This window comes from Hemitrygon akajei, chromosome 7, assembly GCF_048418815.1.
Source record: "Hemitrygon akajei chromosome 7, sHemAka1.3, whole genome shotgun sequence".
NCBI lineage: Eukaryota > Metazoa > Chordata > Chondrichthyes > Myliobatiformes > Dasyatidae > Hemitrygon > Hemitrygon akajei.
Window position 1 is genome coordinate 3,950,041 of NC_133130.1, and position 21,279 is coordinate 3,971,319.

The 21,279-nt window shown below is 51.6% G+C and overlaps 1 protein-coding gene across 7 annotated transcripts in view; it reads left to right on the plus strand.

Annotated features, from left to right (window-relative positions):
• The window catches only part of LOC140730175 (protein EFR3 homolog B-like), a 179,665-nt gene that overhangs the window by 148,910 nt on the left and 9,476 nt on the right, over positions 1 to 21,279 (plus strand). For 6 of the 7 annotated variants that reach the window (XM_073050313.1, XM_073050312.1, XM_073050316.1 and 3 more), the window contains 3 exons: positions 90 to 181; positions 8,098 to 8,146; positions 10,641 to 10,747. In XM_073050313.1, the coding sequence (XP_072906414.1) occupies positions 90 to 181; positions 8,098 to 8,146; positions 10,641 to 10,747 (248 nt within the window). The remainder of the gene's footprint in view (positions 1 to 89; positions 182 to 8,097; positions 8,147 to 10,640; positions 10,748 to 21,279) is intronic. The other variant, XM_073050311.1, reaches the window with a different exon arrangement.

The following is a 21,279-nucleotide window of genomic DNA, read 5'->3' on the forward strand; positions in this document are numbered from 1 at the left end:
TGTACTGCTGCCATAAAGTTAACAAATTTCATGACATATGCCGATGATTTTAAACCTGATTCTGGTTCTCATTCTGATGTGTGTTGTAGATGAAGACCGATTATCGAAGAGGAAGAGCATTGGTGACACCATCTCTCTGCAAGTGCAAGTGGAGTCTCGCAATAGTCCACAAAAGGAAGAGGTACCTCTGACACTGCAGTGGTGTCCTGTGTTGGGTTACAGAGCTTGTAGGTGAATTGGTCTAATGGACTCTCACCAAAGGCTGCTGGGAACCAGTACCGAGCACGAACACAAACTTTCATCAGCACTGTTGCTGGGGAAACTGAGCACAGAGCCAGCTTCATGGAGTCTCTTTTGTGAGGGAAGGTGAAAACAGTTCCATAGAATGGGTACTCCACTGTCTCTATTCTTCCAAAACCAACTAAACAAAATGACCATAAGACAGACGCTGAATTAAGCCATTCAGCTCACCGAGTCTGCGATGCCATTTTACCATTTATTTTCCCTCTCAACCATGTTCTCCTGTCTTCTCCCCATAACTTTTGACACCATGACTAATCAAGGACTCGTCAACCTCCATTTTAAATATACCCAATGACCAATGGCAACTGTGGCATTTCCTCAGATTCACCAACTTCTGACTAAACAAATTCCTCCTCATCTCTTTCCTAAATGGACATACCTCCATTCTGAGACTGTGCCATCTGGACCTAGATTCAATCACTATAGGAAACATCCTCCCCCCATCCACTCTATCTAGGCCTTTCAATATTTGATAGGTTTCTGCGAGATCCCCCATCATTCTTCTAAACTCCAGCAAGAACAGGCCCAAAGCCACCAAATAACCCTTTCATTCCTGGAATCATTCTTGTCAACACTCTCCAATGTTAGTACATCCTTTTTTACATAAGGCCCAAAACTCCAAGTGAGGCCTCACTGATACCTTACAAAGTCTCAGCATTACCTCTTTGCTCTTATATTTTAATCCTCTCCTTATCACTGACTCAACCTGCAAGTGAAGGGGCCACGAGAATGCCTTGGTGGACAGGATTAAGGAAAACCCCAAGGCATTCTACAAGTATGTGAAGAGCAAGAGGATAAGACATGACAGAATGGGACCAATCAAGTGTGACAGTGGAAAAGTGTGTATGGAAGCGGAGGAGATGGCTCAGGGACTTAATGATTACTTTGCTTCAGTATTCAATACAAGAAAGGATTTTGGCACTTGTAGGGATGACTTACAGCAACTGAAAAGCTTGAGCATGAAGATATTAAGGAAGAGGATGTGCTGGAGCTTTTGGAAAATATCAAGTAGGATAAGTCACTAGGACAGGACAAGATATACCCCAGGCTACTGTGGGAAGTGAGGGAGGAGATTGCTGAGCCTCTGATCTTTGCATCATCAATGAGGATGGGAGAGGTTCCAGTGAATTAGAGGGTTGTGGATGTTGTTCCCTTATTCAAGAAAGAGAGTAGGGATAGCCCAGGAATTTATAGACCAGTGAGTCTTACTTCAGTGGTTGTTAAGTTGATGGAGAAGATTCTGAGATGCAGGATTTATGAACATTTTCTTTTGATTCGGAAAAAGAAGGCAGCGGAAGAGCACCTAAGGATTTCCAGCGGGAAGACAGAGGCCAGACTGCGCAGGTGCGTGACGTCAGCCAGTTGAACGCGAACAGTTTAAAAAGAAGGCAGCCATATCCAGCGGGCAGCAGAGTGAAAGGGCTTTGGCTCCTTGGGCTTCGGCGGTAATGGGACGAGGTGAGACAGTTGTTGATTGCAAAAGGAGGTAGTATATGTGTGAGGCCAGTTTTCTGTGGTCGGTGTCAGATGTGGGAAGTCCTGGAGACTCCCGGCGTCCTGGACGGCCACATTTGCACCCGGTGCATCAAGATGCAACTCCTAAGGGACCGTGTTAGGGAACTGGAGATGCAGCTCGATGACCTCCGTCTGCTCAGGGAGAGTGAGGAGGTGATAGAGAGGAGTTAGACAGGTGGACACTCTGGGGCCACGGGGGACGGAGAAATGGGTCACAGTCAGGAGAGGGAAGGGAAGAGTCAGGTACTAGAGAGTACCCCTGTGGCTATACCCCTTGACAATAAGTACTCCTGTTTGAGTACTGTTGGGAGGACAGCCTTCCTGGGGGAATCAACAGTGGCCGTGCCTTTGGCACAGAGTCTGGCCCTGTGGCTCAGAAGGGTAGGGAAAGGAAGAGGAAAGCAATAGTGATAGGGGACTCTATAAGTCAGGGGTTCAGACAGGTGATTCTGTGAATGCAGGAAAGAAACTCGGATGGTAGTTTGCTTCCCAGGTGCCAGGGTCCGGGATGTTTCTGATCGCGTCCAAGATATCCTGCGGTGGGAGGGAGAACAGCCAGAGGTCGTGGTACATATTGGTACCAATGACATAGGTAGGAAAAGGGAAGAGGTCCTGAAAGAAGATTACAAGGAGTTAGGAAGGAAGTTGAAAAGCAGGACCTCAAAGGTAGTAATCTCGGGATTACTGCCTGTGCCACATGACAGTGAGAATAGGAATAGAATGAGGTGGAGGATAAATGCGTGGCTGAGGGATTGGAGCAGGGGGCAGGGATTCAGATTTCTGGATCATTGGGACCTCTTTTGGGGCGGGTGTGATCTGTACAAAAAGGGTGGGTTGCACTTGAATCCCAGGTGGACTAAAATCCTGGCGGGCAGGTTTGATAGAGCTGTTGGGGAGGGTTTAAACTAGTTTGGCAGGGGGGTGGGAATCAGAATGTGAGTGCAGGATTAGGGTAAAAGGACAAGGGCATGATGCTAAGAGTTCTAAATTGATGAGGAAGGACAGGCAGGGGACAGAACATAATTGTAGGCAGTTAAAGGGGTTGAAATGTGTCTATTTCAATGCTAGGAGTATTATGAACAAGGAGGATGAACTTAAAGCATGGATTAGTACGTGGAACTACAATGTTGTGGCCGTTACTGAAACTTGGTTAGAGGAAGGGCAGGATTGGATGATGCAGGTCCCGGGGTTCAGGTGTTTTAAAAGGAATAGGATGGGAGGTAGAAAAGGGGGGAGGGAGGAGTGGCATTGCTGGTCAGGGATAGTATCACAGTTATAGAAAGGGAGGACGCTGCAGAAGGAGTGTCCACAGAGTCAGTCTGGGTGGAAGTCAGAAATAGGACGGGATCAATCACTGTGCTGGGAGTAGTTTATAGGCCCCCAAATAGCCCTCGGGACACCGAGGAGCGGATAAGGAGGCAGATTTTAGAATGGTGCAGGAAATACAGGGTAGTAGTTATGGGTGATTTCAACTTCCCTCATATTGACTGGCACCTCCTGAGTGCAAGGGGGATAGAAGGGGCTGAATTTGTCAGGTTTGTTCAAGAAGGATTCCTGACGCAGTATGTGGACCGGCCGACAAGAGAGGCTATACTGGATCTAGTTCTGGGTAATGAACCTGGTCAGGTGACAGACCTCTTGGTGGGGGAGCATTTTGGTGAGAGTGACCACAACTCCCTTAGCTTCAGCACAGCTATGGAAAGGGATAAAATCAGACAAAATGGTAAAGTGCTTAACTGGGGAAGGGCTAACTTTGAAGGGATGAGGCAGGAACTAGCGAGAGTAAATTGGAAACAGATGTTCAGAGGGGAAAGCACAGAAGTAATGTGGGAGAAGTTTAGGGACCTCTTGAGCTGGGTTCAGGATAGGTTTGTTCCACTGAGGAAAAAATGGTAGGAAAAGGGAACCATGGCTGATGAAGTATGTGAGGCAACTCGTCAAGAGGAAAAAGCATATGTTAGATATAAGAAGCAGGAAGTAGGGTAATATATGAGAAATATAGGGTATCCAGGAAGGAGCTAAAGAAAGGACTTGGGAGAGCTTGAAGGGGACATGAGAAGGCATTAGCATGTAGGATTAAGGAGAACCCCAAGGCGTTCTATGCGTATGTGAAGAATAGGAGGATGACGAGAACAAAGGTGGGACTGCTAAAGGATAAAGAGGGCAGCATGTGCCTGGAAGCGGTGGAGGTTGGGGAGGTCCTAAATGAATACTTTGTTTCAGTATTCACAAGTGAAAAGGATCTTAATCAGGATGATGTCGAAGTAGAGCGGGCCTGTGTGCTGGACAATGTGGAGATTAAGGAAGAAGTGCTGGATCTTCTTAAAAACATTAAGATTGATAAATCCCCAGGGCCAGATATGATACACCCCAGGTTGTTGTGGGAATTGAGAGGAGAGATCGCAGGAGCATTAGCTATGATCTTTGAATCCTCTGGCTACAGGGGAAGTGCCAGAGGACTGGAGAATGACAAATGTAGTTCCCTTGTTTAAAAAAGGTAATAGGGAGAAACCTGTGAACTATAGACCGGTGAGTCTTACGTCAGTGGTATGCAAATTACTGGAAAGGATTCTTAAGGAGAGGATCCTTTAGGGGTATTTAAGAGCCTCTTGGACAGGCACATGGATGAAAGAAAAGTGGAGGGTTATGGGGTAGTGTGGGTTTAGTACTTTTTTTTAAGGATTATATGGGTCGGCACAACATGGAGGGCTGAAGGGCCTGTACTGTGCTGTAGTGTTCTATGGTTCTATGAGGCATAATAGTCAGCACGGCTTTGTGAAAGACAGGTCATGCCTTACGAGCCTGATTGAATTTTTTGAGAATGTGACCAAACACATTGATGAAGGTAGAGCCATAGATGTAGTGTATATGGATTTTAGCAAGGCATTTGACAAGGTACACCATGCAAAGCTTATTGAGAAAGTAAGGAGGCTTGGGATCCAAGGGGACATTGCTTTGTGGATCCAGAACTGGCTTGCCCACAGAAGGCAAAGAGTGGTTGTAAACGGGTCATATTCTGCATGGAGGTTGGTGACCAGTGGTGTGCTTCAGGGATTTGTTCTGGGACCCCTACTCTTCATGATTTTTGTAAATGATCTGGGTGAGGAAGTGGAGGGAAGGGTTAGTAAATCTGCTGATGACACAAAGGTTGGAGGTGTTGTGGATAGTGTGGAGGGCTGTCAGAGGTTACAGCAGGACATTGATAAGATGCAAAACTGTGTTGAGAAGGGGCAGATGGAATTCAACCCACATTAGTGTGAGGTGGTTCATTTTGGTAGGTCAAATATGATGGCAGAATATGGCATTAATGGCAAGACTCTTGGCAGTGTGGAGGATCAGAGGGATTTTGGAGTCTGAGTCTATAGGCCATTCAAAGCTGCTACGCAGGTTGACTTTGTGGTTATGAAGACATACAGTGCATTGGCCTTCATCAATCGTGGGATTGAGTTTAAGAGCCAAGGGGCACTGTTTCAGCTATTCAGAACCCTGGTCAGACCCCACTTGGAGTACTGTGCTCAGTTCTGGTTGCCTCACTACAGGAAGGATGTAGAAGCCATAGAAAGTGTGCAGAGGAAATTTACAAGGATGTTGCCTGGATTGGGGAGCACGCCTTCTGAGAATAGGTTGAGTGAATTAGGCCTTTTTTTCCTTGGAGCGACGGAGGATGGGAGGTGACTTGATAGAGGTATGTAAGATGATGCATTGATTGTGTGGATAGTCAGAGGCTTTTTCCCAAGGCTGAAATGGCTAGAATAAGAGGGCATAGTTTTAAGGTGCTTGGAAATAGGTACAGAGGAGATGTCAGGGTTAAATTTTTTTACGCAGAGAGTGTCGAGTGCGTTGAATGGACTGCCGGCAACGGTGGTGGATGTGGAAACAATAGGGTCATTTTAGAGACTCCTGGATGGATACATGAAGCTTAGGAAAATAGAGGGCTATGGGTAAGCCTAGTAGGTAGTTCTAGGGTAAGGACATGTCCGGCACAGCTTTGTGGGCCGAAGGGCCTGTATTGTGCTGTAGGTTTTCTATGTTTCTATGAACCTTTAGGGAATCCTATGTGAGGACTGAGTCCCTTTGCAACTGTGATTTCTGAATTTTCTCCGTTTAGAAAATAGTCTGTGCTTTTGTTCCTTCTACCAAAGTGCATGACCAGACACTTCCCAACAATTAATTCCATCTGCCACTTCTTCACTCATTCTCCTAATTTGGCTTCGTCTTTTTGCAGACTCCCTGCTTCCTCCACCTATCTTTGTATCATCTGCAAGCTTGGCAGCAAAGTCATCAGTTCCTTCATCCAAATCATTGATATTTCACGTGTACATATGCAGCCCCTCTACTAACCTCTGTGAACACCACGAGTCACCAGCACAATCAGAAAAGGACTCCTTCGTTACCATTCTTTTTATTTAGCAATACAGTGTGGAGAAGGCCCTTCTAACTGTTTGAGCCATACCATCTCAGCAACCCACAACCCTGATTAACCCTAACCTAATCACAGGACAATTTGCAATTACCAATCCACTAACCTATATGTCTTTGAACTTGGGGAGCAAACCGGGGTCTCAATCGGTTCAATAGGAATACTGTATATAATGTCAAAGAAATTCTTTACAATATCCATCCTGAAAATCTTTTTCTTCGCAAACCTCCACTCAAAGAAAAACACACGCATTCCATGGGGAGGACGTACAGAGACCCCTTACAGAATAGTGCTGGATTTGTTCTCTAAACTCTGAATACTCTGAGCTGTAGTGCTAACCACTACACTAACGTGCTGTCTACCTGTCAGCTTAATGCACCTCCTACAAGTGGAGTTATCAAGGAGACTGGAGTTTCCCACGTCTCACAGGAAGGACATACCACTGACCCTGGGCCCATTCTCACCTACATACTGTTACACAAAGCATTCTCTGAGCAAGTAACAGGCAGGGTAGACCATATAGAGAATCAGTTGATATTGTGGAGTTAGATTTTCAGAAGGCCTTTGACAAGGTGTCACACATGACACTGCTTAACAAGAGCCCATAACATAAGCCCATGTTATTAAAGTAAAGATACTAACATAGATAGGCTGATTGGCAGGAGGCAAAGTGTGGGAATAAAGAGAGCCTTTTCTAGTTTGCCCTCAATGACCACTGGTGTTCCACAGAGGTTGGTATTGGGACCACTACTTTTACATTATATGGCAATAATTTGGATGAGAGAATTGATGGCATTGTGGCCAAGTTAGCCGACTTTCTGGGTTGCATAAGTTACTTTAGTCACCATGCCAACTAAGCTCAAAGGATGATGGGACATAGGAATACCTGATGCACAGGAGGAGCTGCAATAACACAGAGGTGGTGGCATTTCTCCTCTGTTACACACAAGGAAATCACTTCAATTTATTATTTAGAGATACAGCTTGGTAACAGGCAGGGGCCTTCAGGGCCAAAGAGTCCATGCTGCCAACTGCACCAATCTGGCCAATTAAACATAGAAAGCCTACAACACAATACAGGCCCTTCGGCCCACAATGCTGTACTGAACATGTACTTACTTTAGAAATTACCTAGGGTTACCCACAGCCCTCTATTTTCTAAGCTCCATGTATCCAACCAAGAGTCTCTTAAAAGACCCTATCGTTTCCACCTCCACCACTGGCGCTGGCAGCCCATTCCATGCACTCACTGCTCTCTGCTTAAAAAACCTTACCCTTGACATCTCCTCTGTACCTACTTCCAAGCACCTTAAAACTATGCCCTCTTGTATTAGCTATTTCAGCCCTGGGAGAAAAGCCACTGACTATCCACACTATCAATGCCTCTCATCATCTTATACCCCTCTATCAGTTACCTCTCATCCTCCGTCACTCCAAGGAGAAAAGGCTGAGTTCACTCAACCTATTCTCATAAAGCATGCTCCCCAATCCAGGCAACAGCCTTGTAGGTCTCCTCTGCACCCTTTCTATGGTTTCCACATCCTTCCTGTAAAGAGACAACCAAACTGAGCACAGTTAAGCCAATAAGGTGTGTGTGTCTGTAAAATGGGAGGAGGCTGCAGCACCCAGAGGAAACCCACACAGTCGTGGGAAGAATGTAGAGACGGTGGCAGGAATTGATCCCGGGCGGCTGGTGTTGTAATAGCTTTACGCTAACCGTTACACTGCCAAGCTGCCCTTACGGTACTGTACCGACCCAGTGTGAATTAGTCATGGTTCTCCTCAGCATTCTGCATCTCGCATGCATTCAGTTCTTACAGGGAACTGCGGTAACGTGCAATGTTTATACCTTCTTACAGAAGATGCCAGCTGAGGAAATCACCTATGAAACACTGAAGAAAGCAATAGGTAGGTCCAGTTTCTTTCTGAGAGCAGGGCATCTCCCTGCAATGAGGGTTCTCGCATGCTGGGCTACAGTTTGCTGTAAATGAGTGTGACATCTTTCTGCATTGATGCAGAAGTCAAGCCGCTGCAGTTGTCCCTCCAGCAGAAGCCCTCAGCACATTAATTGTATGGGGACACTGACTTGTGACACTTCCAGCTCATGAAGAAGCTGGTCAAATCCTGTTGATAGAGTAATGTTGCCAAGACTTGCGGGCTTGAGTCACAGGGAGAGATTGGTCAGGCTTTATTCCGTAGGACATGGCAGAGTGAGTCACAGGGAGAGATTGGGCAGACTTTATTCCGTAGGACATGGGAGACGGAGTCACAGAGAGAGATTGAGCAGAATCTGTTCCGTAGGACATGGCAGAGTGAGTCACAGGGAGAGATTGGTCAGGCTTTATTCCGTAGGACATGGGAGACGGAGTCACAGAGAGAGATTGAGCAGAATCTGTTCGGTAGGACATGGCAGAGTGAGTCACAGGGAGAGATTGGTCAGGCTTTATTCCGTAGGACATGGCAGAGTGAGTCACAGGGAGAGATTGGGCAGAATTTATTCCGTAGGACATGGGAGAGTGAGTCACAGAGTGAGATTGGGCAGAATTTATTCCGTAGGACATGGGAGACGGAGTCACAGGGAGAGATTGGGCAGACTTTATTCCGTAGGACATGGCAGAGTGAGTCACAGGGAGAGATTGGTCAGGCTTTATTCCGTAGGACATGGCAGAGTGAGTCACAGGGAGAGATTGGTCAGGCTTTATTCCGTAGGACATGGGAGACGGAGTCACAGAGAGAGATTGAGCAGAATCTGTTCGGTAGGACATGGCAGAGTGAGTCACAGGGAGAGATTGGTCAGGCTTTATTCCGTAGGACATGGCAGAGTGAGTCACAGGGAGAGATTGGGCAGAATTTATTCCGTAGGACATGGGAGAGTGAGTCACAGAGTGAGATTGGGCAGAATTTATTCCGTAGGACATGGGAGACGGAGTCACAGGGAGAGATTGGGCAGACTTTATTCCGTAGGACATGGCAGAGTGAGTCACAGGGAGAGATTGGGCAGACTTTATTCCGTAGGACATGGGAGAGTGAGTCACAGAGTGAGATTGGGCAGAATTTATTCCGTAGGACATGGGAGACGGAGTCACAGAGAGAGATTGAGCAGGCTTTATTCCGTAGGACATGGCAGAGTGAGTCACAGGGATAGATTGGGCAGGCTTTATTCCGTAGGACATGGGAGACAGAGTCACAGGGAGAGATTGGGCAGAATCTGTTCCGTAGGACATGGCAGAGTGAGTCACAGGGAGAGATTGGGCAGACTTTATTCCGTAGGACATTGGAGAGTGAGTCACAGAGTGAGATTGGGCAGAATTTATTCCGTAGGACATGGGAGACGGAGTCACAGAGAGAGATTGGGCAGAATCTGTTCCGTAGGACATGGCAGAGTGAGTCACAGGGAGAGACTGGGCAGACTTTATTCCATAGGACATGGCAGAGTGAGTCACAGGGATAGATTGGGCAGACTTTATTCCGTAGGACATGGGAGACGGAGTCACAGAGAGAGATTGAGCAGAATCTGTTCCGTAGGACATGGCAGAGTGAGTCACAGGGAGAGATTGGGCAGACTTTATTCCGTAGGACATGGGAGAGTGAGTCACAGGGATAGATTGCGCAGAATTTATTCCATAGGACATGGGAGACACTGTCGCAGGGAGAGATTGGGCAGACTTTATTCTGTAGGACATGGGAGAGAGAGTCACAGGGATAGATTGGGCAGACTTTATTCCGTAGGACATGGGAGACGGAATCACAGGGAGAGATTGGGCAGAATTTATTCCATAGGACATGGGAGATGGAGTCACAGGGAGAGATTGGGCAGACTTTATTCCGTAGGACATGGGAGAGAGAGTCAGGGATAGATTGGGCAGAATTTATTCTGTAGGACATGGCAGAGTGAGTCACGGAGAGATTGGGCAGACTTTATTCCGTAGGACATGGCAGAGAGAGTCACAGAGTGAGATTGGGCAGAATTTATTCCGTAGGACATGGGAGAGAGTGTCGCAGGGAGAGATTGGGCAGAATTTATACTTTGGGAAGTAGGAGACCAAGGCATGATTTTATAGAAGTGTGTAAAGTCACATGGAGTGTAAGCAGGGTGAATACATGCACCTTTATTGCCCAGAAAAAGGTTATCAAAGAGGACTGGGGATAGGGTTTAGATGAGAGGAGAAGGATTTGGAAAGTATCTGCAAGGCAACTTTATATTCAGAGGGTGATGGGTACATTGAACGAGCTGCCAGAGGAAGTGGTTGTGGTGAGTACAATAACAATCTTTCAAAGCCATTTGGACAGGTGTGTGGATAGGAAATATCTAGTGGCAATGAATTCCACAGATTCATACCTCTTTGGTGAATGAAATTCCTCCTCATTTCTGTTCATTGATTCTGCCATGTCTTTTGTCCAGAAGATGGTGGAGCAGTGGAGGAACAGGAGAGAGAAAGAAGGCGGTTGGTGGTGGAAAAGTTTCAGAAGGCTCCATTTGAGGAGATTGCAGCCCACTGTGGAGCGAGGGTAAGGACGTGTCCTGTAAGGACTGTGCCCACTGTGGAGCGAGGGTAAGGACGTGTCCTGTAAGGACTGTACCCACTGTGGAGCGAGGGTAAGGACGTGTCCTGTAAGGACTGTGCCCACTGTGGAGCGAGGGTAAGGACATGTCCTGTAAGGACTGTGCCCACTGTGGAACGAGGGTAAGGACGTGCCCTGTAAGGACTGTGCCCACTGTGGAACGAGGGTAAGGACGTGCCCTGTAAGGACTGTGCCCACTGTGGAACTAGGGCAAAGACGTGCACTGTAAGGACTGTGCCCACTGTGGAGCGAGGGTAAGGACGTGCCCTGTAAGGACTGTGCCCACTGTGGAACGAGGGTAAGGACGTGTCCTGTAAGGACTGTGCCCACTGTGGAACGAGGGTAAGGACGTGTCCTGTAAGGACTGTGCCCACTGTGGAACGAGGGTAAGGACATGTCCTGTAAGGACTGTGCCCACTGTGGAACGAGGGTAAGTACGTGCCCTGTAAGGACTGTGCCCACTGTGGAACGAGGGTAAGGACGTGCCCTGTAAGGACTGTGCCCACTGTGGAACGAGGGTAAGGATGTGCCCTGTAAGGACTGTGCCCACTGTGGAACGAGTGTTAGGACGTGCCCTGTAAGGACTGTGCCCACTGTGGAACGAGGGTTAGTACGTGCCCTGTAAGGACTGTGCCCACTGTGGAACGAGGGTAAGGATGTGCCCTGTAAGGACTGTGCCCACTGTGGAGCGAGGGTAAGGACGTGTCCTGTAAGGACTGTGCCCACTGTGGAACGAGGGTTAGGACGTGCCCTGTAAGGACTGTGCCCACTGTGGAGCGAGGGTTAGGACGTGCCCTGTAAGGACTGTGCCCACTGTGGAACGAGGGTAAGGACATGTCCTGTAAGGACTGTGCCCACTGTGGAGTGAGGGTAAGGACGTGCCCTGTAAGGACTGTGCCCACTGTGGAGCGAGGGTTAGGACGTGCCCTGTAAGGACTGTGCCCACTGTGGAACGAGGGTTAGGACGTGCCCTGTAAGGACTGTGCCCACTGTGGAGTGAGGGTAAGGACGTGTCCTGTAAGGACTGTGCCCACTGTGGAGCGAGGGTAAGGACGTGCCCTGTAAGGACTGTGCCCACTGTGGAGCGAGGGTAAGGACGTGTCCTGTAAGGACTGTGCCCACTGTGGAGCGAGGGTAAGGACGTGTCCTGTAAGGACTGTGCCCACTGTGGAACGAGGGTAAGGACGTGTCCTGTAAGGACTGTGCCCACTGTGGAACGAGGGTTAGTACGTGCCCTGTAAGGACTGTGCCCACTGTGGAACGAGGGTAAGGACGTGTCCTGTAAGGACTGTGCCCACTGTGGAACGAGGGTTAGGACGTGTCCTGTAAGGACTGTGCCCACTGTGGAACGAGGGTAAGGACATGTCCTGTAAGGACTGTGCCCACTGTGGAACGAGGGTTAGTACGTGCCCTGTAAGGACTGTGCCCACTGTGGAACGAGGGTAAGGACGTGTCCTGTAAGGACTGTGCCCACTGTGGAACGAGGGTAAGGACGTGTCCTGTAAGGACTGTGCCCACTGTGGAACGAGGGTAAGGACGTGTCCTGTAAGGACTGTGCCCACTGTGGAACGAGGGTTAGGACGTGTCCTGTAAGGACTGTGCCCACTGTGGAACGAGGGTTAGTACGTGCCCTGTAAGGACTGTGCCCACTGTGGAATGAGGGTTAGGACGTGCACTGTAAGGACTGTGCCCACTGTGGAACGAGGGTAAGGACATGTCCTGTAAGGACTGTGCCCACTGTGGAACGAGGGTTAGGACGTGTCCTGTACGGACTGTACCCACTGTGGAACGAGGGTAAGGACGTGTCCTGTAAGGACTGTGCCCACTGTGGAACGAGGGTAAGGACATGTCCTGTAAGGACTGTGCCCACTGTGGAACGAGGGTTAGGACGTGTCCTGTAAGGACTGTGCCCACTGTGGAACGAAGGTTAGGACGTGTCCTGTAAGGACTGTGCCCACTGTGGAACGAGGGTTAGTACGTGCCCTGTAAGGACTGTGCCCACTGTGGAACGAGGGTTAGGACGTGCACTGTAAGGACTGTGCCCACTGTGGAACGAGGGTAAGGACATGTCCTGTAAGGACTGTGCCCACTGTGGAACGAGGGTTAGGACGTGTCCTGTAAGGACTGTACCCACTGTGGAACGAGGGTAAGGACGTGTCCTGTAAGGACTGTGCCCACTGTGGAACGAGGGTAAGGACATGTCCTGTAAGGACTGTGCCCACTGTGGAACGAGGGTAAGGACGTGTCCTGTAAGGACTGTGCCCACTGTGGAACGAGGGTAAGGACATGTCCTGTAAGGACTGTGCCCACTGTGGAACGAGGGTTAGGACGTGTCCTGTACGGACTGTACCCACTGTGGAACGAGGGTAAGGACGTGTCCTGTAAGGACTGTGCCCACTGTGGAACGAGGGTAAGGACATGTCCTGTAAGGACTGTGCCCACTGTGGAACGAGGGTAAGGACGTGCCCTGTAAGGACTGTGCCCACTGTGGAACGAGGGTTAGTACGTGCCCTGTAAGGACTGTGCCCACTGTGGAACGAGGGTTAGTACGTGCCCTGTAAGGACTGTGCCCACTGTGGAACGAGGGTAAGGACGTGCCCTGTAAGGACTGTGCCCACTGTGGAACGAGGGTTAGTACGTGCCCTGTAAGGACTGTGCCCACTGTGGAGCGAGGGTAAGGACATGTCCTGTAAGGACTGTGCCCACTGTGGAACGAGGGTTAGTACGTGCCCTGTAAGGACTGTGCCCACTGTGGAACGAGGGTAAGGACATGTCCTGTAAGGACTGTGCCCACTGTGGAACGAGGGTAAGGACATGTCCTGTAAGGACTGTGCCCACTGTGGAACGAGGGTAAGGACATGTCCTGTAAGGACTGTGCCCACTGTGGAACGAGGGTTAGTACGTGCCCTGTAAGGACTGTGCCCACTGTGGAACGAGGGTAAGGACGTGCCCTGTAAGGACTGTGCCCACTGTGGAGTGAGGGTTAGGACGTGCCCTGTAAGGACTGTGCCCACTGTGGAACGAGGGTAAGGACGTGTCCTGTAAGGACTGTGCCCACTGTGGAACGAGGGTTAGGACGTGTCCTGTAAGGACTGTGCCCACTGTGGAACGAGGGTTAGTACGTGCCCTGTAAGGACTGTGCCCACTGTGGAATGAGGGTTAGGACGTGCACTGTAAGGACTGTGCCCACTGTGGAACGAGGGTAAGGACATGTCCTGTAAGGACTGTGCCCACTGTGGAACGAGGGTTAGGACGTGTCCTGTACGGACTGTACCCACTGTGGAACGAGGGTAAGGACGTGTCCTGTAAGGACTGTGCCCACTGTGGAACGAGGGTAAGGACATGTCCTGTAAGGACTGTGCCCACTGTGGAACGAGGGTTAGGACGTGTCCTGTAAGGACTGTGCCCACTGTGGAACGAAGGTTAGGACGTGTCCTGTAAGGACTGTGCCCACTGTGGAACGAGGGTTAGTACGTGCCCTGTAAGGACTGTGCCCACTGTGGAACGAGGGTTAGGACGTGCACTGAAAGGACTGTGCCCACTGTGGAACGAGGGTAAGGACATGTCCTGTAAGGACTGTGCCCACTGTGGAACGAGGGTTAGGACGTGTCCTGTAAGGACTGTACCCACTGTGGAACGAGGGTAAGGACGTGTCCTGTAAGGACTGTGCCCACTGTGGAACGAGGGTAAGGACATGTCCTGTAAGGACTGTGCCCACTGTGGAACGAGGGTAAGGACGTGTCCTGTAAGGACTGTGCCCACTGTGGAACGAGGGTAAGGACGTGCCCTGTAAGGACTGTGCCCACTGTGGAGTGAGGGTAAGGACATGTCCTGTAAGGACTGTGCCCACTGTGGAGCGAGGGTAAGGACGTGTCCTGTAAGGACTGTGCCCACTGTGGAACGAGGGTTAGTACGTGCCCTGTAAGGACTGTGCCCACTGTGGAACGAGGGTTAGTACGTGCCCTGTAAGGACTGTGCCCACTGTGGAACGAGGGTAAGGACGTGCCCTGTAAGGACTGTGCCCACTGTGGAACGAGGGTTAGTACGTGCCCTGTAAGGACTGTGCCCACTGTGGAACGAGGGTTAGTACGTGCCCTGTAAGGACTGTGCCCACTGTGGAACGAGGGTAAGGACGTGCCCTGTAAGGACTGTGCCCACTGTGGAACGAGGGTTAGTACGTGCCCTGTAAGGACTGTGCCCACTGTGGAGCGAGGGTAAGGACATGTCCTGTAAGGACTGTGCCCACTGTGGAACGAGGGTTAGTACGTGCCCTGTAAGGACTGTGCCCACTGTGGAACGAGGGTAAGGACATGTCCTGTAAGGACTGTGCCCACTGTGGAACGAGGGTAAGGACATGTCCTGTAAGGACTGTGCCCACTGTGGAACGAGGGTAAGGACATGTCCTGTAAGGACTGTGCCCACTGTGGAACGAGGGTTAGTACGTGCCCTGTAAGGACTGTGCCCACTGTGGAACGAGGGTAAGGACGTGCCCTGTAAGGACTGTGCCCACTGTGGAGTGAGGGTTAGGACGTGCCCTGTAAGGACTGTGCCCACTGTGGAACGAGGGTTAGGACGTGCCCTGTAAGGACTGTGCCCACTGTGGAACGAGGGTTAGGACGTGCCCTGTAAGGACTGTGCCCACTGTGGAACGAGGGCAAAGACGTGCACTGTAAGGACTGTGCCCACTGTGGAACGAGGGTTAGGACGTGCCCTGTAAGGACTGTGCCCACTGTGGAGTGAGGGTAAGGACGTGCCCTGTAAGGACTGTGCCCACTGTGGAACGAGGGTAAGGACGTGCCCTGTAAGGACTGTGCCCACTGTGGAGAGAGGGTAAGGACGTGTCCTGTAAGGACTGTGCCCACTGTGGAGTGAGGGTAAGGACATGTCCTGTAAATACTGTGCCCACTGTGGAACTAGGGCAAAGACGTGCACTGTAAGGACTGTGCTCACTGTGGAACGAGGGTTAGGACGTGCCCTGTAAGGACTGTGCCCACTGTGGAACGAGGGTTAGGACGTGTCCTGTAAGGACTGTGCCCACTGTGGAACGAGGGTTAGTACGTGCCCTGTAAGTACTGTGCCCACTGTGGAACGAGGGTTAGGACGTGTCCTGTAAGGACTGTGCCCACTGTGGAACGTGGGCAAAGACGTGCACTGTAAGGACTGTGCCCACTGTGGAACGAGGGTTAGGACGTGCCCTGTAAGGACTGTGCCCACTGTGGAACGAGGGTTAGGACGTGCCCTGTAAGGACTGTGCCCACTGTGGAACGAGGGTTAGGACGTGTCCTGTAAGGACTGTGCCCACTGTGGAACGTGGGCAAAGACGTGCACTGTAAGGACTGTGCCCACTGTGGAACGAGGGTAAGGACATGTCCTGTAAAGACTGTGCCCACTGTGGAACGAGGGTAAGGACATGTCCTGTAAAGACTGTGCCCACTGTGGAACGAGGGTTAGGACGTGTCCTGTAAGGACTGTGCCCACTGTGGAACGAGGGTTAGGACGTGCACTGTAAGGACTGTGCCCACTGTGGAGAGAGGGTTAGGACGTGCCCTGTAAGGACTGTGCCCACTGTGGAACGAGGGTTAGGACGTGTCCTGTAAGGACTGTGCCCACTGTGGAGCGAGGGTTAGGACGTGTCCTGTAAGGACTGTGCCCACTGTGGAACGAGGGTTAGGACGTGTCCTGTAAGGACTGTGCCCACTGTGGAACGAGGGTTAGGACGTGTCCTGTAAGGACTGTGCCCACTGTGGAACGAGGGTTAGGACGTGTCCTGTAAGGACTGTGCCCACTGTGGAGTGAGGGTAAGGACGTGTCCTGTAAGGACTGTGCCCACTGTGGAGTGAGGGTTAGGACGTGCCCTGTAAGGACTGTGCCCACTGTGGAATGAGGGTTAGGATGTGCCCTGTAAGGACTGTGCCCACTGTGGAGTGAGGGTTAGGACGTGCCCTGTAAGGACTGTGCCCACTGTGGAACGAGGGCAAAGACGTGCACTGTAAGGACTGTGCCCACTGTGGAACGAGGGTTAGGACGTGCTCTGTAAGGACTGTGCCCACTGTGGAGTGAGGGTAAGGACATGTTCTGTAAGGACTGTGCCCACTGTGGAACGAGGGCAAAGACGTGCACTGTAAGGACTGTGCCCACTGTGGAACGAGGGTTAGGACGTGCCCTGTAAGGACTGTGCCCACTGTGGAACGAGGGCAAAGACGTGCACTGTAAGGACTGTGCCCACTGTGGAACGAGGGTAAGGACATGTCCTGTAAGGACTGTGCCCACTGTGGAACGAGGGTTAGGACGTGTCCTGTAAGGACTGTGCCCACTGTGGAACGAGGGCAAAGACGTGCACTGTAAGGACTGTGCCCACTGTGGAACGAGGGTTAGGACGTGCCCTGTAAGGACTGTGCCCACTGTGGAACGAGGGTTAGGACGTGCCCTGTAAGGACTGTGCCCACTGTGGAACGAGGGTTAGGACTTGCCCTGTAAGGACTGTGCCCACTGTGGAACGAGGGTAAGGATGTGCCCTGTAAGGACTGTGCCCACTGTGGAGAGAGGGTTAGGACGTGTCCTGTAAGGACTGTGCCCACTGTGGAACGAGGGTAAGGATGTGTCCTGTAAGGACTGTGCCCACTGTGGAACGAGGGTAAGGATGTGTCCTGTAAGGACTGTGCCCACTGTGGAATGAGGGTAAGGATGTGTCCTGTAAGGACTGTACCCACTGTGGAACGAGGGTAAGGATGTGCCCTGTAAGGACTGTGCCCACTGTGGAACGAGGGTAAGGACGTGTCCTGTAAGGACTGTGCCCACTGTGGAACGAGGGTTAGTACGTGCCCTGTAAGGACTGTGCCCACTGTGGAACGAGGGTTAGGACGTGCACTGTAAGGACTGTGCCCACTGTGGAACGAGGGTAAGGACATGTCCTGTAAGGACTGTGCCCACTGTGGAACGAGGGTTAGGACGTGTCCTGTAAGGACTGTACCCACTGTGGAACGAGGGTAAGGACGTGTCCTGTAAGGACTGTGCCCACTGTGGAACGAGGGTAAGGACGTGTCCTGTAAGGACTGTGCCCACTGTGGAACGAGGGTTAGGACGTGTCCTGTAAGGACTGTACCCACTGTGGAACGAGGGTTAGGACGTGTCCTGTAAGGACTGTGCCCACTGTGGAGTGAGGGTAAGGACATGTCCTGTAAGGACTGTGCCCACTGTGGAGCGAGGGTAAGGACATGTCCTGTAAGGACTGTGCCCACTGTGGAGCGAGGGTAAGGACGTGTCCTGTAAGGACTGTGCCCACTGTGGAGCGAGGGTAAGGACATGTCCTGTAAGGACTGTGCCCACTGTGGAGTGAGGGTAAGGACATGTCCTGTAAGGACTGTGCCCACTGTGGAACGAGGGTAAGGACGTGTCCTGTAAGGACTGTGCCCACTGTGGAACGAGGGTTAGGACGTGTCCTGTAAGGACTGTGCCCACTGTGGAACGAGGGTAAGGACATGTCCTGTAAGGACTGTGCCCACTGTGGAACGAGGGTAAGGACGTGTCCTGTAAGGACTGTGCCCACTGTGGAACGAGGGTAAGGACGTGTCCTGCAAGGACTGTGCCCACTGTGGAACGTGGGTAAGGACGTGTCCTGTAAGGACTGTGCCCACTGTGGAACGAGAGTTAGTACGTGCCCTGTAAGGACTGTGCCCACTGTGGAACGAGGGTAAGGACGTGTCCTGTAAGGACTGTGCCCACTGTGGAACGTGGGTAAGGACGTGTCCTGTAAGGACTGTGCCCACTGTGGAACGAGGGTTAGTACGTGCCCTGTAAGGACTGTGCCCACTGTGGAACGAGGGTAAGGACGTGTCCTGTAAGGACTGTGCCCACTGTGGAACGAGGGTAAGGACGTGTCCTGTAAGGACTGTGCCCACTGTGGAGTGAGGGTAAGGACGTGTCCTGTAAGGACTGTGCCCACTGTGGAGCGAGGGTAAGGACATGTCCTGTAAGGACTGTGCCCACTGTGGAACGAGGGTAAGGACGTGTCCTGTAAGGACTGTGCCCACTGTGGAGTGAGGGTAAGGACATGTCCTGTAAGGACTGTGCCCACTGTGGAGCGAGGGTAAGGACATGTCCTGTAAGGACTGTGCCCACTGTGGAGCGAGGGTAAGGACGTGTCCTGTAAGGACTGTGCCCACTGTGGAGCGAGGGTAAGGACGTGTCCTGTAAGGACTGTGCCCACTGTGGAACGAGGGTAAGGACGTGCCCTGTAAGGACTGTGCCCACTGTGGAACGAGGGTAAGGACGTGTCCTGTAAGGACTGTGCCCACTGTGGAACGAGGGTTAGGACGTGTCCTGTAAGGACTGTGCCCACTGTGGAACGAGGGTAAGGACGTGTCCTGTAAGGACTGTGCCCACTGTGGAACGAGGGTTAGTACGTGCCCTGTAAGGACTGTGCCCACTGTGGAACGAGGGTTAGGACGTGCACTGTAAGGACTGTGCCCACTGTGGAACGAGGGTAAGGACATGTCCTGTAAGGACTGTGCCCACTGTGGAACGAGGGTTAGGACGTGTCCTGTAAGGACTGTACCCACTGTGGAACGAGGGTAAGGACGTGTCCTGTAAGGACTGTGCCCACTGTGGAACGAGGGTAAGGACATGTCCTGTAAGGACTGTGCCCACTGTGGAGTGAGGGTTAGTACGTGCCCTGTAAGGACTGTGCCCACTGTGGAACGAGGGTAAGGACGTGTCCTGTAAGGACTGTGCCCACTGTGGAGTGAGGGTAAGGACATGTCCTGTAAGGACTGTGCCCACTGTGGAGTGAGGGTAAGGACATGTCCTGTAAGGACTGTGCCCACTGTGGAGCGAGGGTAAGGACGTGTCCTGTAAGGACTGTGCCCACTGTGGAGTGAGGGTAAGGACGTGCCCTGTAAGGACTGTGCCCACTGTGGAACGAGGGTAAGGACGTGTCCTGTAAGGACTGTGCCCACTGTGGAGCGAGGGTAAGGACATGTCCTGTAAGGACTGTGCCCACTGTGGAATGAGGGTTAGGACGTGCCCTGTAAGGACTGTGCCCACTGTGGAATGAGGGTTAGGACGTGCCCTGTAAGGACTGTGCCCACTGTGGAGAGAGGGTAAGGACGTGTCCTGTAAGGACTGTGCCCACTGTGGAACGAGGGTTAGTACGTGCCCTGTAAGGACTGTGCCCACTGTGGAACGAGGGTAAGGACGTGCCCTGTAAGGACTGTGCCCACTGTGGAACGAGGGTTAGTACGTGCCCTGTAAGGACTGTGCCCACTGTGGAGCGAGGGTAAGGACATGTCCTGTAAGGACTGTGCCCACTGTGGAACGAGGGTTAGTACGTGCCCTGTAAGGACTGTGCCCACTGTGGAACGAGGGTAAGGACATGTCCTGTAAGGACTGTGCCCACTGTGGAACGAGGGTAAGGACATGTCCTGTAAGGACTGTGCCCACTGTGGAACGAGGGTAAGGACATGTCCTGTAAGGACTGTGCCCACTGTGGAACGAGGGTTAGTACGTGCCCTGTAAGGACTGTGCCCACTGTGGAACGAGGGTAAGGACGTGCCCTGTAAGGACTGTGCCCACTGTGGAGTGAGGGTTAGGACGTGCCCTGTAAGGACTGTGCCCACTGTGGAACGAGGGTTAGGACGTGCCCTGTAAGGACTGTGCCCACTGTGGAACGAGGGTTAGGACGTGCCCTGTAAGGACTGTGCCCACTGTGGAACGAGGGCAAAGACGTGCACTGTAAGGACTGTGCCCACTGTGGAACGAGGGTTAGGACGTGCCCTGTAAGGACTGTGCCCACTGTGGAGTGAGGGTAAGGACGTGCCCTGTAAGGACTGTGCCCACTGTGGAGTGAGGGTAAGGACATGTCCTGTAAGGACTGTGCCCACTGTGGAACTAGGGCAAAGACGTGCACTGTAAGGACTGTGCTCACTGTGGAACGAGGGTTAGGACGTGCCCTGTAAGGACTGTGCCCACTGTGGAACGAGGGTTAGGACGTGTCCTGTAAGGACTGTGCCCACTGTGGAACGTGGGCAAAGTCGTGCACTGTAAGGACTGTGCCCACTGTGGAACGAGGGTAAGGACGTGTCCTGTAAAGACTGTGCCCACTGTGGAACGAGGGTAAGGACATGTCCTGTAAAGACTGTGCCCACTGTGGAACGAGGGTTAGGACGTGTCCTGTAAGGACTGTGCCCACTGTGGAACGAGGGTTAGGACGTGCACTGTAAGGACTGTGCCCACTGTGGAGAGAGGGTTAGGACGTGCCCTGTAAGGACTGTGCCCACTGTGGAACGAGGGTTAGGACGTGTCCTGTAAGGACTGTGCCCACTGTGGAGCGAGGGTAAGGACATGTCCTGTAAGGACTGTGCCCACTGTGGAGAGAGGGTAAGGACGTGTCCTGTAAGGACTGTGCCCACTGTGGAACGAGGGTTAGGACGTGTCCTGTAAGGACTGTGCCCACTGTGGAACGAGGGTTAGGACGTGTCCTG